Source organism: Temnothorax nylanderi, unplaced genomic scaffold (genome assembly GCF_030848795.1).
Source record: "Temnothorax nylanderi isolate EJ_2023f unplaced genomic scaffold, tnyl_v1.0 TNYL_tig0172_pilon, whole genome shotgun sequence".
Taxonomy (NCBI): domain Eukaryota; kingdom Metazoa; phylum Arthropoda; class Insecta; order Hymenoptera; family Formicidae; genus Temnothorax; species Temnothorax nylanderi.
Genome location: NW_027249234.1, coordinates 65,949 through 88,040, shown reverse-complemented (window position 1 = coordinate 88,040; position 22,092 = coordinate 65,949). Strand labels below are relative to the sequence as shown.

General features: G+C 36.3%; 5 protein-coding genes across 18 annotated transcripts; 3 read left to right on the top strand and 2 right to left on the bottom strand.

Annotated features, from left to right (window-relative positions):
* The first annotated feature begins 52 nt into the window (after nt 1-52).
* Bwa (alkaline ceramidase) lies at nt 53-4,360 on the top strand. The gene is made up of 4 exons (XM_071715924.1): nt 53-395; nt 2,084-2,240; nt 2,399-2,636; nt 2,798-4,360. The coding sequence occupies exons 1-4, from the start codon at nt 303-305 to the stop codon at nt 3,117-3,119; spliced, it is 810 nt and encodes a 269-aa protein (XP_071572025.1). The 5' UTR covers nt 53-302; the 3' UTR covers nt 3,120-4,360.
* On the bottom strand, nt 4,106-10,039 carry Purple (6-pyruvoyl tetrahydrobiopterin synthase purple). Of its 9 annotated transcripts, none has more exons than XM_071715932.1 (4): nt 9,974-10,039; nt 5,585-5,780; nt 4,934-5,013; nt 4,106-4,647 (listed from the first exon to the last, which is right to left on the bottom strand). In XM_071715932.1, exons 2-4 carry the CDS (start codon nt 5,662-5,664, stop codon nt 4,367-4,369), a joined length of 441 nt encoding a protein of 146 aa, XP_071572033.1. In that variant the 5' UTR covers nt 5,665-5,780; nt 9,974-10,039; the 3' UTR covers nt 4,106-4,366. The 9 variants fall into 9 exon arrangements, with proteins under 9 accessions (XP_071572033.1, XP_071572031.1, XP_071572036.1 ...); XM_071715930.1 differs by having other exon boundaries at nt 9,899-10,026; XM_071715935.1 differs by lacking the exon at nt 9,974-10,039 and adding an exon at nt 9,924-9,942.
* LOC139778114 (uncharacterized) lies at nt 7,058-9,604 on the top strand. 2 transcript variants are annotated; one of them, XM_071715922.1, is made up of 7 exons: nt 7,058-7,283; nt 7,374-7,467; nt 7,771-7,826; nt 7,905-8,194; nt 8,279-8,553; nt 8,677-8,796; nt 9,202-9,604. In XM_071715922.1, exons 1-7 carry the CDS (start codon nt 7,058-7,060, stop codon nt 9,602-9,604), a joined length of 1,464 nt encoding a protein of 487 aa, XP_071572023.1. The 2 variants fall into 2 exon arrangements, with proteins under 2 accessions (XP_071572023.1, XP_071572024.1); XM_071715923.1 differs by lacking the exon at nt 7,058-7,283 and having other exon boundaries at nt 7,294-7,467.
* Nucleotides 10,040-10,652: 613 nt separating the features above from the next.
* Nucleotides 10,653-15,155, top strand: Arp2 (Actin-related protein 2). Of its 3 annotated transcripts, none has more exons than XM_071715868.1 (9): nt 10,653-10,836; nt 10,919-11,093; nt 11,245-11,355; nt 12,321-12,338; nt 12,896-12,975; nt 13,046-13,181; nt 13,262-13,621; nt 13,723-14,001; nt 14,076-15,155. In XM_071715868.1, exons 2-9 carry the CDS (start codon nt 11,046-11,048, stop codon nt 14,244-14,246), a joined length of 1,203 nt encoding a protein of 400 aa, XP_071571969.1. In that variant the 5' UTR covers nt 10,653-10,836; nt 10,919-11,045; the 3' UTR covers nt 14,247-15,155. The 3 variants fall into 3 exon arrangements, with proteins under 3 accessions (XP_071571969.1, XP_071571970.1, XP_071571971.1); XM_071715869.1 differs by lacking the exon at nt 12,321-12,338 and adding an exon at nt 11,793-11,810; XM_071715870.1 differs by lacking the exon at nt 12,321-12,338.
* Nucleotides 15,156-15,735: 580 nt separating this feature from the next.
* On the bottom strand, nt 15,736-21,584 carry Cert (ceramide transfer protein). Of its 3 annotated transcripts, none has more exons than XM_071715862.1 (9): nt 21,455-21,584; nt 20,759-21,283; nt 20,526-20,645; nt 20,012-20,249; nt 19,283-19,566; nt 17,546-17,713; nt 16,792-17,223; nt 16,571-16,703; nt 15,736-16,477 (listed from the first exon to the last, which is right to left on the bottom strand). In XM_071715862.1, exons 2-9 carry the CDS (start codon nt 21,032-21,034, stop codon nt 16,350-16,352), a joined length of 1,779 nt encoding a protein of 592 aa, XP_071571963.1. In that variant the 5' UTR covers nt 21,035-21,283; nt 21,455-21,584; the 3' UTR covers nt 15,736-16,349. The 3 variants fall into 3 exon arrangements, with proteins under 3 accessions (XP_071571963.1, XP_071571964.1, XP_071571962.1); XM_071715863.1 differs by having other exon boundaries at nt 21,459-21,566; XM_071715861.1 differs by lacking the exon at nt 21,455-21,584 and having other exon boundaries at nt 20,759-21,357.
* Nucleotides 21,585-22,092: the final 508 nt, after the last annotated feature.

Genomic DNA, 22,092 nt, shown 5'->3' with positions numbered 1-22,092 from the left:
GAGACAGCGCGGGGTATTAAGCTGGCGAGCGTGGATCGAGCGGAGTCAGTGAGTCACCAGTCGTTCGTGAGGTACCGTTAAACTGGGAATGAGACGCGCATTGACGCGCATTTCTCGTCCCCTTCGCGCAGGCGGAACTGCGATATTTGCGCGTACGAGTCGCACAGGAGTGCTCCATTGTTCGAGCACGAGGCGTGCGATGATTCCTTGAGGCACCAGGGCCTGAGTTTTTTTTCCCCCTTTGTAACGCGATTCGTACGTCGAGCCGAGTATAGCTTGAATTGTTCCGAAGGGACGCAATCATGTGGAAACCCTTCGAGGCTGGCAGCTCGCCCGTGGACTGGTGCGAGCGCAACTACAACATCTCGCCCAGCATCGCCGAATTTATGAACACGGTTCGTATTGCGCGTTTGCCATACATCTCTCTCTCTCTCTCTCTCTCTCTCTCTCTCCTTCGTGTTTCTCCGGTCAATTTGGAAATTGGTTCTACCTGGACCTGGATGAGAAGGCCCAGGTATCGGTGGTTCTGGAGTCATTGACAATTGCGATTCAGAATTGTAATGGAGAATTTACTCCGGAAATGTGAAAGGGACTTTTCCATCAGGAACGAGAGGACAACAAAAGCTTTTCGTTTAATACTTTCTAAATTAGGCACAAAAGTATTCACGGTTGAGAGTTGTACTAATCCAAGTGGTAATTGGTTTCCAGCTTTTTTTTTGTTTTTTTTGCTGAACAGGTAGTTTTCTTGCACAAGGCAGATTCCACTTTTATCAAAAAGTGTATAGGTCAAAGTTTCACAGAAATCCAAAATGTACCTGTGATAAATGGTTTTGAATTTTTTTGCACTAGGCAGACACGTTTTTTGCTACGATACATAGTTTCCTGCACAGGCAGGTTCAACCTTTATATTTATGAAATGTCAGATAATTTATAGGTGAAAGGTTTTTTGGCACGAGGCAGATTCCACGTTTGTAAAAAAATTTATAAATCAAAGTCACCACAGAAATGGAGAGTATCCTTGTGATAACCGGTTTTCAGTCTTTTTTGCATGAGGTAAACAGTTTCTTTTGCTGTGACAGATAGTACAGATTCCACATTCATAAAATGTCAGACAGTTCATAGGTGAAAGTTCCATAGATCCCGAAATAATGATTGTGATTGGATAAGAAAATTACGTTAGTCTATACGAGCAAAATAAATGATGAGTAGCTACGTTATGCGGACGGCTATTTCTCAATTTGAAATCTATTTTTCCTGAGCAAATACAGCTGGATATCACTGATTATTGAGTCACGTGAATTAAGATGCGATTAAATTATAATTAAACGAGGACTTTTTTTTTAGAGAGTGAAAGGTACAAGCGGACAACAAAATCTCAATGTCCGGTACTTTCTAAACTGGTCACAAAGGTATTTAATGTTGAGAGTTGCACCAAGACAAGATTTCCAGTTTTTTGCCAAGACAGGTGAACTTTTTGCTCGAAGCAGATTCTAAAAATATGTCGTGAAGTTCATAGGTCAAAGTTCCATAGATCCGAGACAAAGTTCGTCTGTTTTGTGATTGCGAATAAGAAAATAGTACTACGCATAAACGAGACAAAGGATACGCACACTAAAAAGATAACAAGATAAAAATATGTTTATACACAAAGGCGAGAGAGAGAGGGTCCTATATAATTGATTTGTATCTTGATTTTCATAAACATCGTTTCTTACGTTTCTTATCTCTGATAAGTCTCTGGTACGACAAGTATTTTATCTTCTCTTATTCATCCAGGAATTAAACATACTAGTATATACGCAAATTGAAAGCCATGTCATCTGGAACTAAATCTCGCATTTTAGAACAATGGAATGTGATTATTACATTTTCTACTAAATGTAGTTTTTTACGTACAAATGTACAAGAATATTTTTTTTGCACAGAATCATATCAATGTTAAATCACGATTGATTGCATTGGATAAATAAACAAAGATGTAGAAAGATGAATATAGAAAAAAATGTAGAAAGATAAATACAACAGAGGTATGGAAAGAGAGCAGTATTTCATTGTTAACTTATCTACTGTTCTTATTTTTTAGTTGAGTAATGTGGTCTTCGTGTTGCTTCCACCCGTGCTCATGCACCTATTTAGAGATTATGCACGTTTTGTGAATCCAGGAATTCATGTATTCTGGTTCTTACTGATGGTAGTTGGACTTACTAGCGCATACTTTCACGCTACTTTGTCCTTGATAGGTGAGAATTATAAATATATATATCACTTAATAATTTAAGAATAGCGTGTCACGACAAAAGGAATGGCATTTAAAAGTATTTGTCGAGATATATTTGCTTAATCGGTGAAATGGATATTTGTGTTGCGTAATAGCTAATGTTGTGCATATATGCGATAGGTCAACTATTAGATGAATTGTCTATTTTGTGGGTGTATATGGCAGGCTTCTGTATATTCTTTCCCAGAAGATATTTCCCCAATGTCGTACATAACGACAGAAAGCTCTTCTCTATATGCGCAACGTTGCCCACTCTAATCGCTACCGGCTTGGCCCTGATACATCCGGCCGTAAATGCTTTCGCATTGATGAGCCTGGGCATACCGGCGTTCGGATTCCTGGTCATGGAACTGAAGAGGTAAATTTCTTCGTACAGGCATTCGATATAGAAATTATATACAGAAAGAGAAACTCCGATAATGATTAATGTAACGGAGACGTAGGGATAATTATATATCTCGATGTAGCAGTCGTAACACGGAGTACACGGTTGTAACGGTGTCTTAAAAAATTTTGAAGGACTACCTCGATAAGAGTATACAGACTAGGATTGCGATGCGGCGCTGTATGGATACTGGCGGTATTCTGTTGGCTGAACGATCGTCTGTTCTGCGATACCTGGCTGAATCTGAACTTCCCGTATCTCCACGCGCTGTGGCATCTGTTCATCTTTATCGCGAGTTATACCGCAGGGGTGCTTTTTGCGTATTTCGCCGTACAGGATGAGAAGCCGCACCAATCGCCGGTGCTCAGGTATTGGCCCAGAGACGACTTCGAACTCGGTGTACCGTACGTGACTATTCGTGGTTACATTAATACGGATTACAATATGAATATATAGCTCTCGTAAGAGCTCCGAGATCGTTAACATCGTAATGTATTATTTATTACGGTGAAGTATATCTAACATTTGAATTTTATGCGATATTCATGCGTTTAATGCGCAGATGATGTATGGTGTGGTGTCCCGTGATTTATAAAGATATAAATTTTATCATATTTTACGTCGTATTTTGTTTTAAAGAATCGATTATAAAGTCATTAAAAAGAATTGAATTTTATATCGTGTAAGAAAATAAAAAAATATACAAGAAATTTCTACACAAGTGCATTGAATACTTAATTCAGTGATAATTTCACAAATCACTAAATGAGCGCGTATGTAATACTTGACTTGAGACATTCTAAATTTACTGCTACTCTAAAGATGCTTTTTATTTATTTAACATACGAGATTATTGAAAATATCAATGATTAAGTAAATTACATGTCCCATAGTAGGCTAATATTTCTACCTGACAATTAGCTTTTCCTCTAGTGATATTAGTTAGTAAAATGTTTCTCATCTAAAAGTCTGGAACAGATCTTTCAAAGAGAGTATACAGCTTTACAACGGACATTTTCGTTTCATTGTTACAAATGATGTAATAAGTTCTGTACATAATTATTGAAAGCAGCGTACATAAAGAAACGAAGTGATTAATTCCCCATACGAGTAGGGATTACAAAATCGCAGATATTTATGATCATATATGTACATTAGCGAATTAGAAATTATTTATGGAATAATTGTGATATGCACTCTTGTTAACTTTTTTACAAAGGACTATTTTATAAATGTGCTTTAATACAAATCGTATCAATCGTTATTAAGAATATCATACGCATGCGTGTGTATTTTATATTTTAAGTACCGGATAAAGCATGAAGATATAGCATAAGTATACTTAATAGTGTCCTATTAGTTAATTAGAATAGAATCTCAAGATTCTACCAACTGTCTTAGATGTGAGACTACATATATATGTGCAATAAGGAAAAAAAGTGTTACGGGTGAAGCATTTATTTTTTGCCATATTGTAGACTGTAACTACAACTCTGGTTTAATAAAACTATGGCAAAACTGGAATGTTGAATTTTGCTATATTACTTATATAAGCGCGTAATTTACATATTATTTTCGATTGTTTTAATGTAATTAATATACAATCGTATAATTGTATTAAATAAATGTAATAAAAAATATCAAACAAATATCAAAGATAAACAAATCTGTACAATTAAATGGTCTGATTAAGGAGATATAGTTTAATCGTATTCCCCTCTAAAACACATGACATTCTTATCAGTTTCGTGGACCTTGACTTCATACAGCAATTCGGGGTTGGACATGTGCGTCTTTAGCTCCTCGAATATATAAACAGCGACGTTCTCGGTCGTCGAGACAGTGTCTCTGAAGTAATCTACTTGCTTGTCTATATTTTTATGATCCATCTGATCCAGCACCTTCTGCATACAGTCTTTCAGGTGATCCAAGTTCATAACCATTCCTGTGGATGAATCCACGGGTCCACGGACGGTTACTTCCACTGAAAGTGAATTTATCCTAGCTCGATTTTGTCTAATTAACAAGAAATTTAATATTGAAAATTTAAAAGTTGAAAATAATTAAAAACAATGGCGTTCAATCTTTTAGTAAGAACATCAATCTTTTCCTTACAATTTCTTTCAAGTTTATGCGCTAAACAATTCTAAATTAGACAGCATTTTGAGCTTTCGCTAGGAAAAGAGAAGAATACATTCAACAAAAAACGTCACTCTATTTTTTTCAGACACTTTGTGCGTACTAGTATGTAAGATAATGATGCAAATTACCGGTATAATTGTGACCATGGCCATGCACGTTGTTGCATTTTCCGAACACACGTTTATTCTCTTCATCACTCAGGGATAGGCTAAAATTAAAATTCTTTAGATCGATGCTTTGAATCATCTTCCACGAATTCTTCGATCAATTCAGAGAATCAATTTTTTTCCCCTAAGAAACAACTTAATATATCTTTACATAATATACGTATATATTACATAAACATTTTATTATATACTTTTATATATTTGTTTCTATATAAAATGAAAACAGTTTTTAACTCTCAATAATAGACGTGAAGAACAGAAATCAAAATCTCTCTCATTCTTTAAAAAAATTAACTAGAATGTAAAGTTGTTGAAGTTCGAGAATCGATTAACTCTTAATTAGAGAGTTTCTAAGCGACTGAAAGCGAAGAATTCTTTTCGAGAATGACACTTTCTGAGAAGCAGCTTTGTTAAAGTCTTCAAGCGAATAGCTACTTGATTTTAAGATTTGTAATTAGAACATTGCAAGGTATCTGAGAAATCGAATGTTCGCAAATGACGTGCTCCGTCGAGCATTCTCTCTCCTCGAGGATGACTCTTTGTACTGATCGTGAGATCTATAAATGTCCGTTAAATCGAAGATCCGTTCTATTCACCGGCTTGGATTCGCACCTGTTCAGCCGATGGCAACAGGATATCTGCGCCTTCCGCGTCAAGTAAGCGATCGGCCTTCTGTTGCCAAATGGATCCATTCTCAACGGGAATACGCGAACATGGAGCTCGGGGATATGTCGTAGCCGTCGTAGGCGATGAAACAAAGACGTTCCTCCCGGATGCGCGGTGGATTAATCAAGGCTCGCCGCAACAGCTGGAAATCGACGTGGTTGGATATTAGAGTAGTCAGAAATCTCTGTGGATAATCATCCACGATTATCCAATAAAAACCACAGTATAATGATAAATTAAAAATCTATTTCAGATAGCCAAACTCCGGTGGAAAATAGATTTTACACAGCGTCTGCTGCAAATTTTGTCGGCAGGATGCCAGTGAAAACATGAAACCTGCTCAGCAGAATATGATATGGCAGATTGACTGCGTAAACCAACCAGAATTTGCCACTTCATATTTAAATATCGTGTATATATATATTGATATGTATATATAATATATAAAATGGTTTTTTCAGTTGTTCACAAGAATTACACATCCTATACATATGCATATATATATATGTGTGTGTGTGTGTAATTCTTGTAAACTAAAAATTAAAAAACCATTTATATATTATATATATATATTTTTCTAATTATATAATTTAATTAAAAGAAATTAAAATACTATTTATATATTATATATAACTTTTGAAAAATTAAAAGAAAATTTTTTACAAAATCACAGAATGCTAGAAATGACTAATTATGCCGACATTAAGCGTCAAATGTTAAATGTAAAACTCGTAATATTCATATTAAATTATTTTAACAAACAACCGAGGTTTTCGTAATACCGATGTCATATCGACATTATTTACCATATCGAGAGCGAAATCGCGATGAAAAAGTGTTATTTACGTCGCTCGATGACGTCCTCTCAGTTGAGATCTAACAACGCTTTTTCGTCTTGATTATTATCGGTCGAACGATATTTACAAATAGTTCTTTGAACGTTGACTCAACGTTCCATTTCGAAAGCAAATATCTTTCTTCCGCGAGCACGTGGAGTCGTCTTCTTCGTCTATTTTTACTACAATCGCTGCGCAAATCGATCGTAAAGACACGCATATCTTTTTAATTAATTGTTCTAATAGATTTTCCTATTGGAAACATGGACAGTGATATTATAGAAAAATATTATACCAATCTAGATTATGTCAAACCAAGGAGTAACAAATCTGTGAGTATTTAGATCCACGTACGAAAACAGAAATTTGTCAAATTGATTGCAAAATTTATCATTAAAAATAGAGAATCTAATCTAAGGTTTTGGCATTTAAAACGATCTGATCATATTCGTTGAAATGAGTAATGCTGTTCCTTTACATCCATTTTCAGGAAGCGTCAATATCCGCTTTAACTAGACATGTGAAATTGGAGGGTGACAATTTTTTGGATAGGTAAAAATACTAAACGAACATTTAAGTCTTAATGCGAACGACGCGACGAAAGTCACAGCTAAAATCGCATTTATCTTTGCTTCTGTTATTTTTAATATTTGCTTTTTATATTTGTAGATGCGTAGTCACGAGTAACTGGATGGGGGACAACCTCGCTCTTTTCGAATCTGTCTGTAATCACAGAGATGTACCTCGATTTATTATACACTTTTTATATTCTTATCCGACAATGGTTAAGTCTCATGACTTCACTTCTGGTAATATTGCACCTGCAATTGTAAAGACATCTCATTATTACTCACTTCTTAACATTTATCTTGTTTATAACTAGTAGATTTTTTTTTTAGAGAAAAATAAGCAAGAAGTTTGGACGACAATGTTGACGCTTTTTAGTTATTGTGCAAAGCCGGAGATTCAACATTTTTTTGAAACTTGCCTCATGTAACTATCTAATTCAAATTCGTATCCTGTTATTACTCATTAAATATATTAATCGGTCAATATATTCTTTTTGTGTTGAAATTAGTATTATTATACATGTCTGTTTTCGGACGAAGCTTTTCGAAAGCCTTTGTATATTGTTCTTAAGAAAATTCGAAAAAGAATTAAATGAATTATCAGCAATTTCTCTTTTGCTCTATGCTTTACACGCCATTCGGAAAATTGAATTAATTTTTGAATTAAAAATATATCTAACACGCAAAGAGTTTCGAAATAGATCAATATATTATTTTTCTATTTTAGCAAAAAATCATCAGCAGATAATAATCTATATGGAGAGTATAAAAACCTACTTTCACGTAAGAGAAGAAACATATTTACAATATAATTCAAAAATACATTTTTGTCTCTCGTAATCAAGATTTTCAAAATTTTAGATCTGACCATTGAAATGATACTCCTAGAAGATGCGGATTTATACGCAGTTATTTACTATTTAAAGATATCCGAAAACTGTCGATATTTAAGTAAAATATGGGTACCGCAATCGATAAAAAGCAATTTTTTATTGCTTAGAAATAAATATTTCACGAGTCTCAGTAGTGCCATTCGTATATTTAAATCTAAGGAAGAGTTACTTACACCTCCTACATTTTATAAAGTAAATGTAACGTCCATTTGGTCCGAAGATATGACGGCTGCAAGAAATTTAGCAACATCCTTAGATGTATGTCCATTTAAATTGTACAGCACAGTATCATCAAATTGTTTCAAACGTTATTAACAATCTCTTCTTTTTCTTTTTTAATAGAGAAATATTATACTCATCAATACGTTGAATTTCTATGACAGCATGGCGACGATGCCTCACGTAGAAATATTCAAAGTTTCACTGCACAGACATCTCGAGTTAGATGAAAATCAACATATAATAAACACGATAAAGCCTGTATATAAATCGGGCAAGGAATACCCTGATGTACCCAAAAAGCGTCACAGTCTTCTGTTTTATGACGGTACATGGCAAGCGCCTGTGGAAGGCATGTATTGGCCAAATAAGGACGTACTAACGGCGAAAGCAACAAGGTACAAATTCACACAACTTGTCTAATTTTAACCGTCGATAAATCTTGAACTTCCGAACGTCAACAACGAATTTCAATAACAATTATATCTGTAATAGATTTCTCATTTATAATATTATTCTAGCGACGACATTGGCAGATGCGTTGTATCAGCTAGGAAAGGGTTCAAAACCTGGAGTAAGTGGTCCACTGAATCCAGAATGAAAGTGTTATCCAAGTTCTCGTCTGCATTGAAGTACAATGGGTATGTCCAGCTATCCAGTAAGCAAACTGTCGCGGTAGGACAACGGATTGGCAGCAGATTTACTCAGATATTGCAACAGATCCGGTGTCACCTGTGCGTTAAACTTGTGTTTTGCCAGCACAGCCTGCCGATATAATCTGATAATAGAGCATTGACAGAAATCAAACAGAGAATTGGTTATTTTTATAAACATTTAAATAGTTACAAAACGGCAGATTCCGCTCAGTTTCTGCCATTATATTCTGTTGGCAAGTTCTGTTACATTCTTCTGCTGGCATTCCGTTGACAAGAATTTGCAGCAGACACTTTCAAAATCTTTTCTCGACAGATTTGGCTATCTAGGTACCGAAGTTGTCGTATCTCTCGTAATACTCGGTACAAATTTGATCTCTTCTCTCTTTTTAGTAAAGTCGAATTGTCAAAAATAGTACACAAATGGACAACGTTCCCACGTCTGTACAAGGATTCATTGATTCCTCAATATCCACTGGTGTGGGTGACGATTATAAACATCCGCAAGCCGAAGGGCGTTATCACGCTTATGGAGCAGAATGAAACGGATCTGTTTCGCAAATTGGCGCAGAGCTTGATCATCGGCAATTCCGTCATCGTGATATGCGCCAAACAGTCGTGCGATCTGGCGCCGTACTGCGACATGTTTTCGACATCCGGGATACCTCCGGGCGTGATAAATCTGTTGTCGTTCGAAAACGTCAAGCCCCTGAGCGAGGGTTACAACGCGTCCGAGCCGAGTGATATATATCGCCAGTTTACCGTGAGCAAGCAAATTGCAATCGTCAGCGACTAGAAATTTCAACGATGACGTTTAGTGACGAGGCTGCGAAAACGCTGCCCGGACGCGCAAGGCGTAAATGGATTTCTACATTGCGATTTTACGAGAAAGACGAACTCTGTCGTTCACCAGTCGATTTTCTAAAATAAAGGTTTATGATTAAGCAATCTTGTGGACATTTCTGATCAACTGTTACGAAAGAATTGAGAAAATATGCGTCATTCGATCGTTGGTTAGAGGCACGTCGTAATTATTGTATACGCTGTCATTCACGCTCTAATTTCACGTTTGATAGCTCACGCGCGTTACAGAAAGATGTTTCTCTTGCCCTCACACGGATTTCCAATCCTTCGCGACATTCGGAAACACATAAAAACATCGAACCTGTCGAACTGTCAACCTCAGCTGCATGGAAGCGCCTTGAACCTAACCTAACATAACCTAACCTAATCCGTGCCATGGAAATTCGAAAACTTTAGGCCCTGCGCACAATTTGGAGCATATTATGAATAAGAATAAATATTAAATATATATATATTAGGATATATAAATATAGGAATAATTCTGTAATAAGTATGAAATATTAAGATAGCGAGGGAATCTACAATTAGATGTTGAACAGAGAAAGAAGAGGAATTGAAGATGAATTGATGAATATAAGGTTTATTTTTTTTTTATTCAGAAAAAAAGAATGACCATGGGAAGAGCATAAGGTTTATTCTAAGCTTGTAGACCTTTAACTTTTTCCCTCTTTTCCTCTTCGATGTCTATTTATATTACAATTATACATCTATCTCATTTTAAACGCAGAAAGTATGCTGCACCTGCAATAAGAACGGACCTAAAGCCGATCGCGCACGATGCGATTTTTAGCGCAACTCGCGCGCCATTGGCTCGGGATAATAAGCGACAGGCTCGTCGACCAATCACGGTCAAGAGCTCCAAAACGGCCGGCTCCACATTTCGAAGTTTCCGGAGTTCGTGACTTACACATGATTGGCGGATTCCGCTTGCCGCTCGCGCGTTTGTCCGTTTATGAGGGGAGGCCTTTTTCATTTGTCTCTCCCAACGATGGAGGCTCTCGGTTTGAGTTTACTCGGAATACTCGGATCTGCTCGCCCGCCGTTCCTCGTGTGCGCCGAGTAAATTCCACGTCCGGGGACGTCAATTTCCCTATTTCTTCCCTTCCCGTTTTCGCCCTGGATTCCGCTACCCTCGCGCAACTCCCCGGCTGATGATACGAAACGGTAAATACGGTCGAGAGTACTCGAGAGTAACGTCTGTCGCTTTGGTGTCGCACACCGGTAACGCCCTGTCTTTAACCCGCAGGTATTAGTCACTCGATGGAACTGGCGATATGACGGCTATCTAAAGAAGTGTGCCAGAGAAAGAGAGAGAGAGAGAAAGAAAAAGTGAAAAAAAGATAAATATTCTTTTGACGGGATAATACGTCAAGATGGACAGCAAGGGGAGGAAGATCATCGTCTGCGACAATGGCACTGGGGTAAGGCCGCTCGTTTCCCTCACGAGAGGCATGCAGCCTCTGCGAGGGTCTCGCCGCGCCGATTACGAGAGAATGTACCGAGCTAGAGTCATATTACTATCGAGGCGGACGGTCCGCGTACTCCCGGCACTGATGCAGTTTTTGATTGCAGTTTGTCAAGTGCGGATACGCCGGCGCCAACTTCCCTGCTCATATATTTCCGTCTATAGTCGGACGACCGATAATCAGAGCTGTCAACAAGATCGGCGACATCGACGTGAAGGTACGTAGGTTCATTGCCTCGAACTTGTGCGAGCTTAAGGACACAGGCCCAGTAATTACGATTTTGCGTCGTACTTGAGTGTCTTATTGTTAGTAGTCGATGTTTGATTTACGGAAATATCACCATTTGATACTTCATCGTTAAATGTTCCATTTGTCACAAAAGTTAACGGTATATAAAGCAAATGATACAACAGTTGTATTCATAAATGAAAGGCGAATCTCGATTTCTACTGTAGTCGATTTATGGAACCGTACGAAAGATGAGAAGTGTATATCTCGAAATTTAATGAAAAGAACCGTGAAAGATTTAATTTTTTATTGATTAAGTTTGCATATAAAGTCTATGTGATCTTCGGAGCTCGGAGCTTTAAATTATTTGAGCGTGTTTAGTAGTATTAGTACTCAGACGATTAATAAGAATAATTATATTTTCAGCAAGAATATTGCGTTCGTGTAAGTCCATTATATAGTATTACGTCGTGTGCCCTCCCCGCCCCCCCTTAAGCGCTTAAGTCCGACTGAAAATAATCTACGTGCTTGTCCACTGATGTGAATAAAACAGTTTGAGAGGCTAGTGGCGTTTTAACTAACAAAAGAGAATATTTGTTTGAAATGTAAGATGAACATTACTCATAGCATTTTGATATTTAATCGTTTGATGAGTTTATTAACAATTTTTTTGAAGCTGTAATGTTATCGTTAAGTGAGTGATTTTACATTACATGTGAGAAAATTCATTCGTTGTATTGGATGCCATGTTTTTCTTGTGAGAGATCCTAAAAATTCTCTAGTGGCATAAATGCTGTCTGCTTTGACGAAGCAAAAAGATATTGCCTTTGCTAATACATTTATCGTAACAATATCGTTTATTACAATTTTTATACTTGTACGGGTACTTACATACATATTATACTCTTCCTATGATTATCTAATGTATTTGTGTGCTTACATTTGCTCTCGTAGGATGTGCTTAACATGCCTGTAAGTTTATTGTACTTTTTTGATGCTATATACATCAGTGTTTTAACGAGGAAGAATGTTTTTCCGGCCGTAGGCGTGGAAGTAGTATGACGTAGTTCGGCAAACTTTTTCCAAAGGACTTAGGTACACACGTTTGGAAACTGATTTGATATAAAATACTTTCCTGACATGAGTTCCTGTAACCTGAGTCTCACAGAAGTAATATATTACGATTATACTGTGAATGACATTCTATGAAAACATTAGCTAGTTTTTGGTATACAAAAAATACTCGGAAATGTTTATTTTTTTAAATATCTGTTATGAAATCTGATGAAGCAAAATTTTACATATCAGGAATTATTTTAATTTTCTTCCTGTTATATGTAATGAAAGCAGATTTATCGCACACACTTTGGATATTTAGCTAGCCAGTGTAGTTTAAATACTTAGAATTTTTGTACTACAGATATATTTACTGACTGTGTACAAAATAGTAATATTGTCTTCGTAAAATGAATATAATTATATGTAGGTGATGCACGCAGAGTTTTGATAATCATATATTATTGTCACAGGACTTAATGGTTGGCGATGAAGCGAGTAAACTTCGTTCTATGTTAGAGATAAGTTACCCAATGCAAAATGGGATTGTCAGGTATGTACATATCTTGTATCGGCTACTCGTGCTTGACATAAATCACTGCAATACATTCAACACTTGATAGAAACTGGGAAGACATGTGTCACGTGTGGGACTACACGTTCGGCAAGGAGAAAATGAATATTAATCCTAAGGAATGTAAAATTCTGTTAACCGAACCACCGATGAATCCCATCACGAATAGAGAAAAGATGATAGAGGTAATACGTTGCACAATCCGGTAAAAGTTAAGTTAAACTCATACGAATTGAAAACCTTAATGAGCACGATGTTGTTTCAGGTGATGTTTGAGAAGTACGGTTTCGCTGGGACGTACATCGCGATTCAGGCAGTACTGACATTATACGCTCAGGGATTGATCAGCGGCGTCGTTGTGGATTCCGGCGACGGTGTCACGCACATTTGCCCCGTGTTCGAGGAGTACGCTCTGCCACATTTGACCAGACGGTTAGATATAGCCGGACGCGATATTACGATGTATCTAATTAAATTGCTGCTGCTGCGCGGCTACGCGTTCAATCACTCGGCCGATTTTGAGACGGTACGAATGTTGAAGGAGAAACTATGTTACATCGGTTACAACATAGAAACGGAAGAGAAGTTGGCTCTTGAAACCACTGTATTAGTAGAATCCTATACCGTAAGTAAAATATTATTATTATGCGTATAGGCGTATACTGTAATTTTATTAATATTTAAGTAATTTTTACTAAGATATACAAATCGTTGTGAATATTTTAGCTTCCTGACGGGCGTGTGATCAAAGTGGGCGGTGAAAGATTTGCGGCACCGGAAGCGCTCTTTCAGCCTCATTTGATTAATGTCGAGGCGCAGGGAATAGCCGAGCTGGTATTTAGCACAATTCAAGCGGCTGATATCGATATCAGAAGCGAGCTATACAAACACATCGTTCTAAGCGGCGGTAGTACAATGTATCCGGGGCTTCCATCGAGGCTTGAACGAGAAATGAAGCAGCTTTATCTTCAAAGAGTATTAAAGAATGATATCACTAAATTGAGTGTAAGTGTATCATAATTAATAGTACTAATATATATCTGCAGATGCCTGTATTACATACTAAATTTTTTTTATAGAAATTTAAAATAAAAATTGAAGACTCACCTCGGCGTAAGGACATGGTTTTCATGGGCGGTGCTGTATTAGCGGAAATAACGAAAGACCGTGATTCCGTGTGGATAACGCGGGAGGAATACGAAGAGAAGGGTCTTAGTGTATTAAAGAAATTAGGCTCTTACGAATCATAAGAAAAGTCATAGTAATGTAGGCTACAAAATTTTTAATGAGCAATCGAGTGTTTTTTATACCTAAAAAAAACGTCGTTCTTGAGAGTTAGACTTGCGCCGCAGTTTTATGATTTGTTATGTAATTGTAAAAAGGTACTTTAAGAGAAGTACTTTAAAAGACTTACTAGCTGTTTGATACTCTAGTAAACTAATGTACTCTTTGATTAAACGTGATATAATTTCAAATAAGTACGACAAAAGATAAAGGATTTCGAAGAAGGTACAGTCGAGTATCATGGTTCCAGTAAAATATTGAATGTGAACATTAAATATTAATTTAATAAAATCGTGACTTCGTCATATTTCGGATAGTTTTCGATTGAAATACTTTCGTCAATTAGGTATGAAAACGATGTTGCATTTAATGTGTATTTATAGCTCTCAGGTAAATGTTCAACATATCGATTAAGTTTTATTGTTACTTACGTGATACCTGATGAAAAAACTTCATTCCTATTTCCTTGTATTTGTCATACTATTCTCTAAAAAAGGTGTAAATACAATTGAAATTGTAAAAACGATTTCATTCGATGTGAAACACTATCTGCCTTTCCATTACGGTAATATGTAAAAAAAAACCGCAAGCATGATCGGTGCGTGACTTTACATTTAAAGTCCCTATTTCATATGCATACATGTTATGAAACATGAATTATACGTAATATAAGTGAAAATAGCCATTAATCTGTTGTTGATTAAAAACTGTTTGAAATTAAATAGTTAGATTTGTATATATGGAATGTTGAGATATTTACAACTTTTTCTTATTATAAGCAACAATGCATAGAATCATAGAATGAAAACATAAAATTTTAATTATACGTGTATCGCAAAATATTTTACAATACAATGATTCCAATTTGGTTCTCATATCATACTTGTTTATGTGCTCATTATTGTCACACTCACATGCAGGTCTGCGATCTTTTTAATTTCAGTCAATATATTACCATTAATTATACTTTATATATAAGTATACATATATTATAGTTATTATTTCACGCAAAACAAAAAGTTTTATGCATTTACTTTTGGATATTCTTTCGTAAGGTGTATTGTACAGATAAATATAATTTTTTACAATTATTTTCTATCTTTACTAAGTCATATTATTACTTTCTATAAGAAGAAATGTTTGCTCCTCTTTAAAGAATCATAAAGATCATAAATCGGACATTTATTATGCGAGATTTAATATTTTAAAAAGTTGTGCAAGAATTGATTTTTATGTTAAAATTACCTCGTAAAATACATAAATTAAAAGATAATTTGAGGGAGAGAATTTTGTACATTGTATATATAATTTCTTATGTTTCGTTTATTGACAGAAATGAATTTGTTTCACGAAGAAAACCTATTTCATGCTCACCTTCCTGTGCTCTTTTTGTACGAGAATGTATGAGATGAAAGGTTTGACGAATGGCACGATGTGGAAATGATTATTTTATAATAAATCTACAACAGTCTTTATTACGTTTTTCCATGTGACCTTTATATTGCATAGCAATGTACACGTTTTTATGTCCGAATAAAAATAACAGTACAATCTGGTATTATACAATTCAGCGTTTAATTAGACTGTAATGTGTAACAAGAGATAAATGTAATCCAATTTTCGTTAAAGATTTGTACAATTGGATTTTGCGACAGCGTTCTGTATAACAAATATAACAGGCTGTTATTCGAAGAGAAGAAAAAAATAGTCTGTAAACGGTGCTGTAGCCACGCGTGCTTCATCGAAGTCGTTTTTTTTTTTCAAGTGTATATAATTGCTATACACTCACTTATATCATAAATGGCTTTTAACATAACGGTTCGTCTCCCCCCCCCCTTCTGCATTTGCAAGCTATATAAGTCGATTATCTTAAGCAAATAAAAAAAGAAAAGGTAATATACAAAACGGTATCACTTACGTTGTAATGGCCGTTCTACAATTCCTACAGTATGTAACAATACAAACTTGTTTTTACAGTAATCACGTGAAGACACTTCGAGATAGTGAATAAGGAATTGGATGGAAAACATTGAAGTTCTTTTCTTTTTCTTTCTTCTTATCAGTCACATTCAGAATGTGATCGGCTTGTTCTTGCATTGATCGATACAAAAGTTCGTGAAACGCTTAAGGAACTTTGGATACTCCCTCTTGTAAACGGCCCGTAAAACGGCTGCCGGGGCCCATCCACCCGGATTTACTGAAATTCAAATCAAATTATGTATACGCATGAAAAGAAACAAAAGCAGAAGAATGAAACGGCGATTAAATTATTGAACATCAATATACTCACCAACTGAACAGTACGTTATTTTGCACGTAATGTTCTCCCTCTTTATTTCCTCTTCGTCTTTCGGGGGATCGATAAATGTTTGGCATACGAGACAAACCGTCAGATAAACTCTCACGCATTTACCCCCATTTGGCTGCAACGATTATTAATTTCACTTAGCAACTTGCTGTAACTTGTTCTAACAAACGAAGAAACTTCTGCATGAAACGTATAATACATACCGGATGATCGGGATGTTCAGTACTGTGATTGCAGACTATCCACAGATCGTGTGCGTCGCGATCCTGATCATCAGACACCCGGCGGATGTGCGACCAAAACAACGCGTCGCGCTGGCTCGCCGGCCAGATACGTTTGTGCGTTTGCAGAAATAACAGTGTGTCCTTGGAAATGTTCTCGACGATCGCCATGTCCTCCAAGGTGGCTTCCCAACCACTCCTGTATTCGGGACTGAAGAATATCTTGCAGACCTCATGACCGGTCACCCCTTTGACGACGTGACACGCTTTGAGAGGATCTACGACCAGTCCGTCGGCCTCCTCCTCCCGCCGGTACATTCGCATATCACCGTCTTCGGCAAATAATTGCCAGCCACCCGCTCCGCCTACGCCGAGCCGAGCGTAATGCAGCTGCTCCATCGTAATTTTCTCTATCTACAAATTGGCAATAAGAAATAATCAAAAGATGCAAGCGGTTCAATTATACCACAAATATGATTAACAATAACTGTTATTTAGAAATTAACGTCATCAATCAAAAATTTATTTATGTTAACATTCTACACACTATTGTCGTATAGAAATTAAATTACAAATATATATTATCATATGTTGCTACAAAAAAAGAACATTAAGAAAGTGATTTAATATCCTTTTATTTAATATTTATTTTATTTTTTTGGATAATAATTAATGAAAGTATATTCTCAATAACAATAAGAATAAAATCAGAGAAATGCAAGAGAGATATAATTACCTCTGGCCATAGCCTGTGCGTAGACGCTGTTGTGGTGGGGGACGTCAAAATTGAAACAGATTTCTGTTTTAAACGATCCCTTAATTGATTCTCCTCCTCGATTTTGTCCAGACCCGTCTCGACGGCATCGTAAAATTCTTCATCGCAAAGAGCGCTGTGCGGACCTTCCTTAAAAATAAAGTTTCAAAACGTTATTGAAAAAAAGTTACATAATTTGAATGCTTACTTATCTCTGTGGATCCTAAATTATAATTCACATGATATAATACATGACATAATACATGAACAAATAAAATAATTCTATACACATTTAAATATCACTATTCTATATACAATTAAAAACTCACGTTATAAAACTTTATCTTTATCTTCATTTTTCTATGATTAAAATTTGTAATAATAAAATTGAAATAATACACAGATATTTAGATGAGGAGTAAATACATAAGTCTGTACTCCTTAGTAGTCTGGAGGATACTAAGCAGGCAAAAGATTTCCAAAGTAGTGACCTAATTCATAATTGCGAAATATAGTCAGAAATTCCTCTTACTTTCTAACACATAGGCGCTACTTATGTCATCTACAGAGAAATTCAATTACGATGTCGTAAAGAATTTTCTATAAATGAGTAACTAGAAATATTATCTTCGTATAAAAGTACTTGTAATATAATAAAAGATTCAAGAATTTAGGAAAAAAGTAATAATTTATCTTTGTACATATGTATCTATATACGGATAAAATTATAGAAAATAAATTCTGATGAATTCTTATCATCAAAAATATCAACAAAAGATGTTAGTTTCTCAAAAATTAATAATTATACATAACAATTAACAAAAAACTTTAAAAACACCTTTAGCACGAGATATTTTTCCAATGACACTCCTATATGAAATACAATTGATCAATTTCATATAAGTTGTTCCTATCTCTTTAGTCTTTTTTAAACGTTATCACAATATTAATAGTTATATAAGTGATAATTGTGTACGTGCTGTTAAAGTGTTATATAATATAGTGGACAAACAACTTAAACAGATACATTTGTCCATATTGAATAATAATAATAAGCATTAGAAGTTTTATAACCATATTGGGCAAAAGTATTTTTTTAATTCTTAAATTTTTTCTTGTTTTTAATTCTATTATGACAACTTATCGCGTATTTATATAATTCTAAATATTTGTATTCGCTTCTATAGCCATATATTATGGAGCCACGTGTTATGGAGCCACATGTTATGGGATCACGTGTTACCCCAAATTTTCTATTTTGTGAAATTCTTATTTTATTTTGGGATTTTATAATTCTGAATACAAGTATTTAGAATTTTGTTTTAGGATTTTATAATTCTAAATACAAGTATTTAGAATTATATAAAATACAAGTATTTAGAATTATAGAATCCCAAAATAAAATAAGAATTTCACAAAATAAAAATTTGGGGCAACACGTGGCTCCATAACACGTGGCTCCATAACATGTGGTTATAGAAGCGGATCGAATTATAATCAGCGGATCTCGGGTTCAATTCTGACTTTCACCCCATATACGCCACGATTTATTTTTTATTTATTTATTTCGCGTTTTTCGGCTTCAAACCAAATACTTCGACTTACAAGAAGTTGATTAAAGAATGAGGTTGTGTACGAAATTGTAATTCATTTTCGGGAACAATACTTACATATTTAAAACAGAAGTTACGAGACAATGAAAAAAAAAAGAGAACCAACCTCGTAATCAGGACCCCCGTGTATAACGACCCTAGGCCTCGGAGAGCCGTTGTGATGCATGGCAACTTGATCTTTCAGAGCTTTATAAAGTTCTTGCAACTTCCGTTTCTTCTCAACTTCTTTCTCCCATCTACGGCGCCATGCATCCTCCCGCTGCACCATCAATTCGACACAGTGTTGCAAGGTTGCCAACACCCCTTCGCTGGTGGCTTTAAATGTTATAGCTTCCCCTTTGAAGTCCACCGATTGTTCAGCGGGATTGAACATTGTCTCAATTTTCTTTTCTGTGAAATTTATCGCAATAAAATTAATTAGTTACATTAAAGCTTTTTCTACATATTTCATGTAACAATAGGCCTGTTTAGGCCTGTTCTTTTCAGCTGAACTTCTTGCACGGTTCATCTTTTTCTCTCCAACATGAAAAGAAAAAGAGAAAAGATGAACCGTGCAGAAGTTCAGCTGAAAAGGACAGGCCTTTTGTTTTAACTGTACTTGTTGCACAGTTCATCTTTTCTCCTTTTCTCTACAACGTGAAAAGAAAAAGAGGAAAGATGAACCGTGCAAAAAATTCAGCTAAAACAAACAGGCCTAATTAAAAATTACAGTTAGATTTAAAAATTATAAATTACGGTTACATTAAAAAATTGTGATAATGTCATAAATCTATTCCAAGTATTTGGAACAAGAGATAGAAATATGAAGAGTTGTTTACGAGGTAAAAGTTATTACCTTCTTTGGAAGTATTCTTGGCATTTTCCGCACAGTTATCAAAATACTTCTGCAGAGTATCGATCTGCTTGATCAGAATGTCCCTGAAGGTTTCAATTTCGGCCAACTTTTCCTTCAGCCCTCTAATGCCGCGCTTAGTAAGACTACCTGCGCTCGTTGTCGATTGCGTATTCGACACGAGCGAAATGGCACTACCGTGTCGTTTGAGACTATTCTCGCTCCCGTAACCGGATTCCGACTGTTTTGTGGCAAACAAAGATTGCTGAGCATGGTGCACAAATCTAACTCGGTAGAGTTAATTTCTAATTTTCATTTATAAATATTGGCCAAATCTCATGAAAATATATGTAAATAATAACGGAAATTGCACGATTTAAGATCAGCAAATTAAATCTTAGCACATCTTATGAAAATAATCATATAATTTATATTAATTACACAATAATCATGCAATTTACATTGATTACACAATTATATTAATAAAAGTAAACCAAAGTAAATTACATATCATTACCTTGTAAGACTTCAAGACGTCCACCCATCGCTGCTTCTCCTCCGGACTGTTTGCCCTTAAATACCAAACCAAGCAATCGTTCACCGACACGTCGAATCTACATTCGTCAAACTGGTGTGCCTGTTAAAACGGATAACTTAACGCAACTGCTCATTGGCCTGACCTGCCGTATCATGTTTACATTGTCGAACGTATTTATACGTATTTATATAAGACATATCTCGACCTCTCACCTTGATATTAGCTTTGTACAGACTAATCGAGCCACGACACCCGTACCCGCTGTCCTGCTCGGATTTGTAATAAGACAAAGTACCATCTTTGAGTACAATAAATCTAGTTTGCCAGCCATGTATGTAATTTGTCCATTTGGATAGTGTACCCTGAAGTTCCGGAACTATGACCCCGTCGGAGTCGTCGTCGTCGCCGCCGTCGATCTCGGCGTCAACGATGCACTCGGCGTCCTCGTTACCGAGGCCCCGTGGTGTCTCCACCACCTCATCGGCCATTCTTAACGGGTTCTTCGATCGCGATATCTCACGGACTTAGCACTCGGCTGGGGGAGCGCTTCCTGACATCGCCTGGAAGGCGATTCCGGGGGCTGCGCGAGCTCGGTGGGGGCGATTCGGTTCGCGCGACAAACGACTCCGGGTCCGGGGCGGCAGGCGGGGCGAGGACTTGCGAGACGGGTCAGCGGCTTGTCACGGCGTGATAGAGAACGCCTCAAAACATCGCCTCTGACAACTGTCGCACATAACCTGTACGCCAAATATCCCTTATCAGGAGACGTCAATCGAGGGGGGGAAGCGCTGGTATACTACACCACGTACGCGTTAAAAGTGATGGGGCGGGTAGGAGGTAGGAGGAGGGAGGGACATCAAATCGCTATAGTATAGTTAGTATAGTATAGTTTTAGTCGTGGTACATACGTGCCTTGCGCCGCGGAGAGTAATCTTCTTCCTATATCCTATAAATATGGCCCTCAAGCTCAAGCAGTAGTGCTGAATGCTCTGAACACGGCCACGCGGAGAGTAATGACTGCGCGTTCGGCGGAAAAAGCAGTTTAGTAAGCGTTTATAGTGTGATTCTTTCATTCTTTGTTACGATTGGTTTCTATTTTATATTTAGATCCAACGAGGAACTAAAAGCAAGATATCCAATGAGCATACAGCGTTTTCGAACGTCATATCCGTCGCACTGTAGAACACGACGGATATGACGGATAGCAACAGAAGTTGACCAAATTTGAAGATTTGTTGCACGCGACGATTCAGGGATAATACAGGCGAAATAACTGATGAATAAATGCAATTGGTAATAATAATATATCAGCAATATTATATATAATGAATTAGAAATGTTGCTTCAAACAATTCTATACGGTTAAATTAATCGCCAATTTTAAGTTAACCGACGTTTAGTCGCCTGTGTATACAATTTATGTCCATTTGTCAATACAGATTAACTTTAATCTCGAAAATTAATTTTAAGTCACTTAATTTTTATCTCTTTCTAATTCTTAGAATTATAAAAAGATAAAAAAATAAATAAGTAAAACCGAGATTAA

Excerpts from the sequence above, each read along its gene's own strand:
- Arp2 (XM_071715868.1), top strand. The coding sequence starts at position 11,046 with ATGGACAGCAAGGGGAGGAAGATCATCGTCTGCGACAATGGCACTGGG. Across the intron at positions 12,976-13,045 it reads ATGCAAAATGGGATTGTCAG|AAACTGGGAAGACATGTGTC; the intron begins GTATGTACATAT and ends AACACTTGATAG. Across the intron at positions 13,622-13,722 it reads TATTAGTAGAATCCTATACC|CTTCCTGACGGGCGTGTGAT; the intron begins GTAAGTAAAATA and ends TGAATATTTTAG.
- Bwa (XM_071715924.1), top strand. The coding sequence starts at position 303 with ATGTGGAAACCCTTCGAGGCTGGCAGCTCGCCCGTGGACTGGTGCGAG. Across the intron at positions 2,241-2,398 it reads CGCTACTTTGTCCTTGATAG|GTCAACTATTAGATGAATTG; the intron begins GTGAGAATTATA and ends TATATGCGATAG. Across the intron at positions 2,637-2,797 it reads CTGGTCATGGAACTGAAGAG|GACTACCTCGATAAGAGTAT; the intron begins GTAAATTTCTTC and ends AAAATTTTGAAG.
- LOC139778114 (XM_071715922.1), top strand. The coding sequence starts at position 7,058 with ATGCGAACGACGCGACGAAAGTCACAGCTAAAATCGCATTTATCTTTG. Across the intron at positions 7,284-7,373 it reads GTCTCATGACTTCACTTCTG|AGAAAAATAAGCAAGAAGTT; the intron begins GTAATATTGCAC and ends TTTTTTTTTTAG. Across the intron at positions 7,468-7,770 it reads TTTTTTGAAACTTGCCTCAT|CAAAAAATCATCAGCAGATA; the intron begins GTAACTATCTAA and ends TTTCTATTTTAG.
- Cert (XM_071715862.1), bottom strand. The coding sequence starts at position 21,034 with ATGGCCGATGAGGTGGTGGAGACACCACGGGGCCTCGGTAACGAGGAC. Across the intron at positions 20,250-20,525 it reads ACGTCTTGAAGTCTTACAAG|TCGGAATCCGGTTACGGGAG; the intron begins GTAATGATATGT and ends GCCACAAAACAG. Across the intron at positions 16,478-16,570 it reads AATAACGTACTGTTCAGTTG|TAAATCCGGGTGGATGGGCC; the intron begins GTGAGTATATTG and ends TTTGAATTTCAG.
- Purple (XM_071715932.1), bottom strand. The coding sequence starts at position 5,664 with ATGGATCCATTTGGCAACAGAAGGCCGATCGCTTACTTGACGCGGAAG. Across the intron at positions 5,014-5,584 it reads TGTTGCCATCGGCTGAACAG|CCTATCCCTGAGTGATGAAG; the intron begins GTGCGAATCCAA and ends TTTTAATTTTAG. Across the intron at positions 4,648-4,933 it reads CCATGGTCACAATTATACCG|TGGAAGTAACCGTCCGTGGA; the intron begins GTAATTTGCATC and ends ATTCACTTTCAG.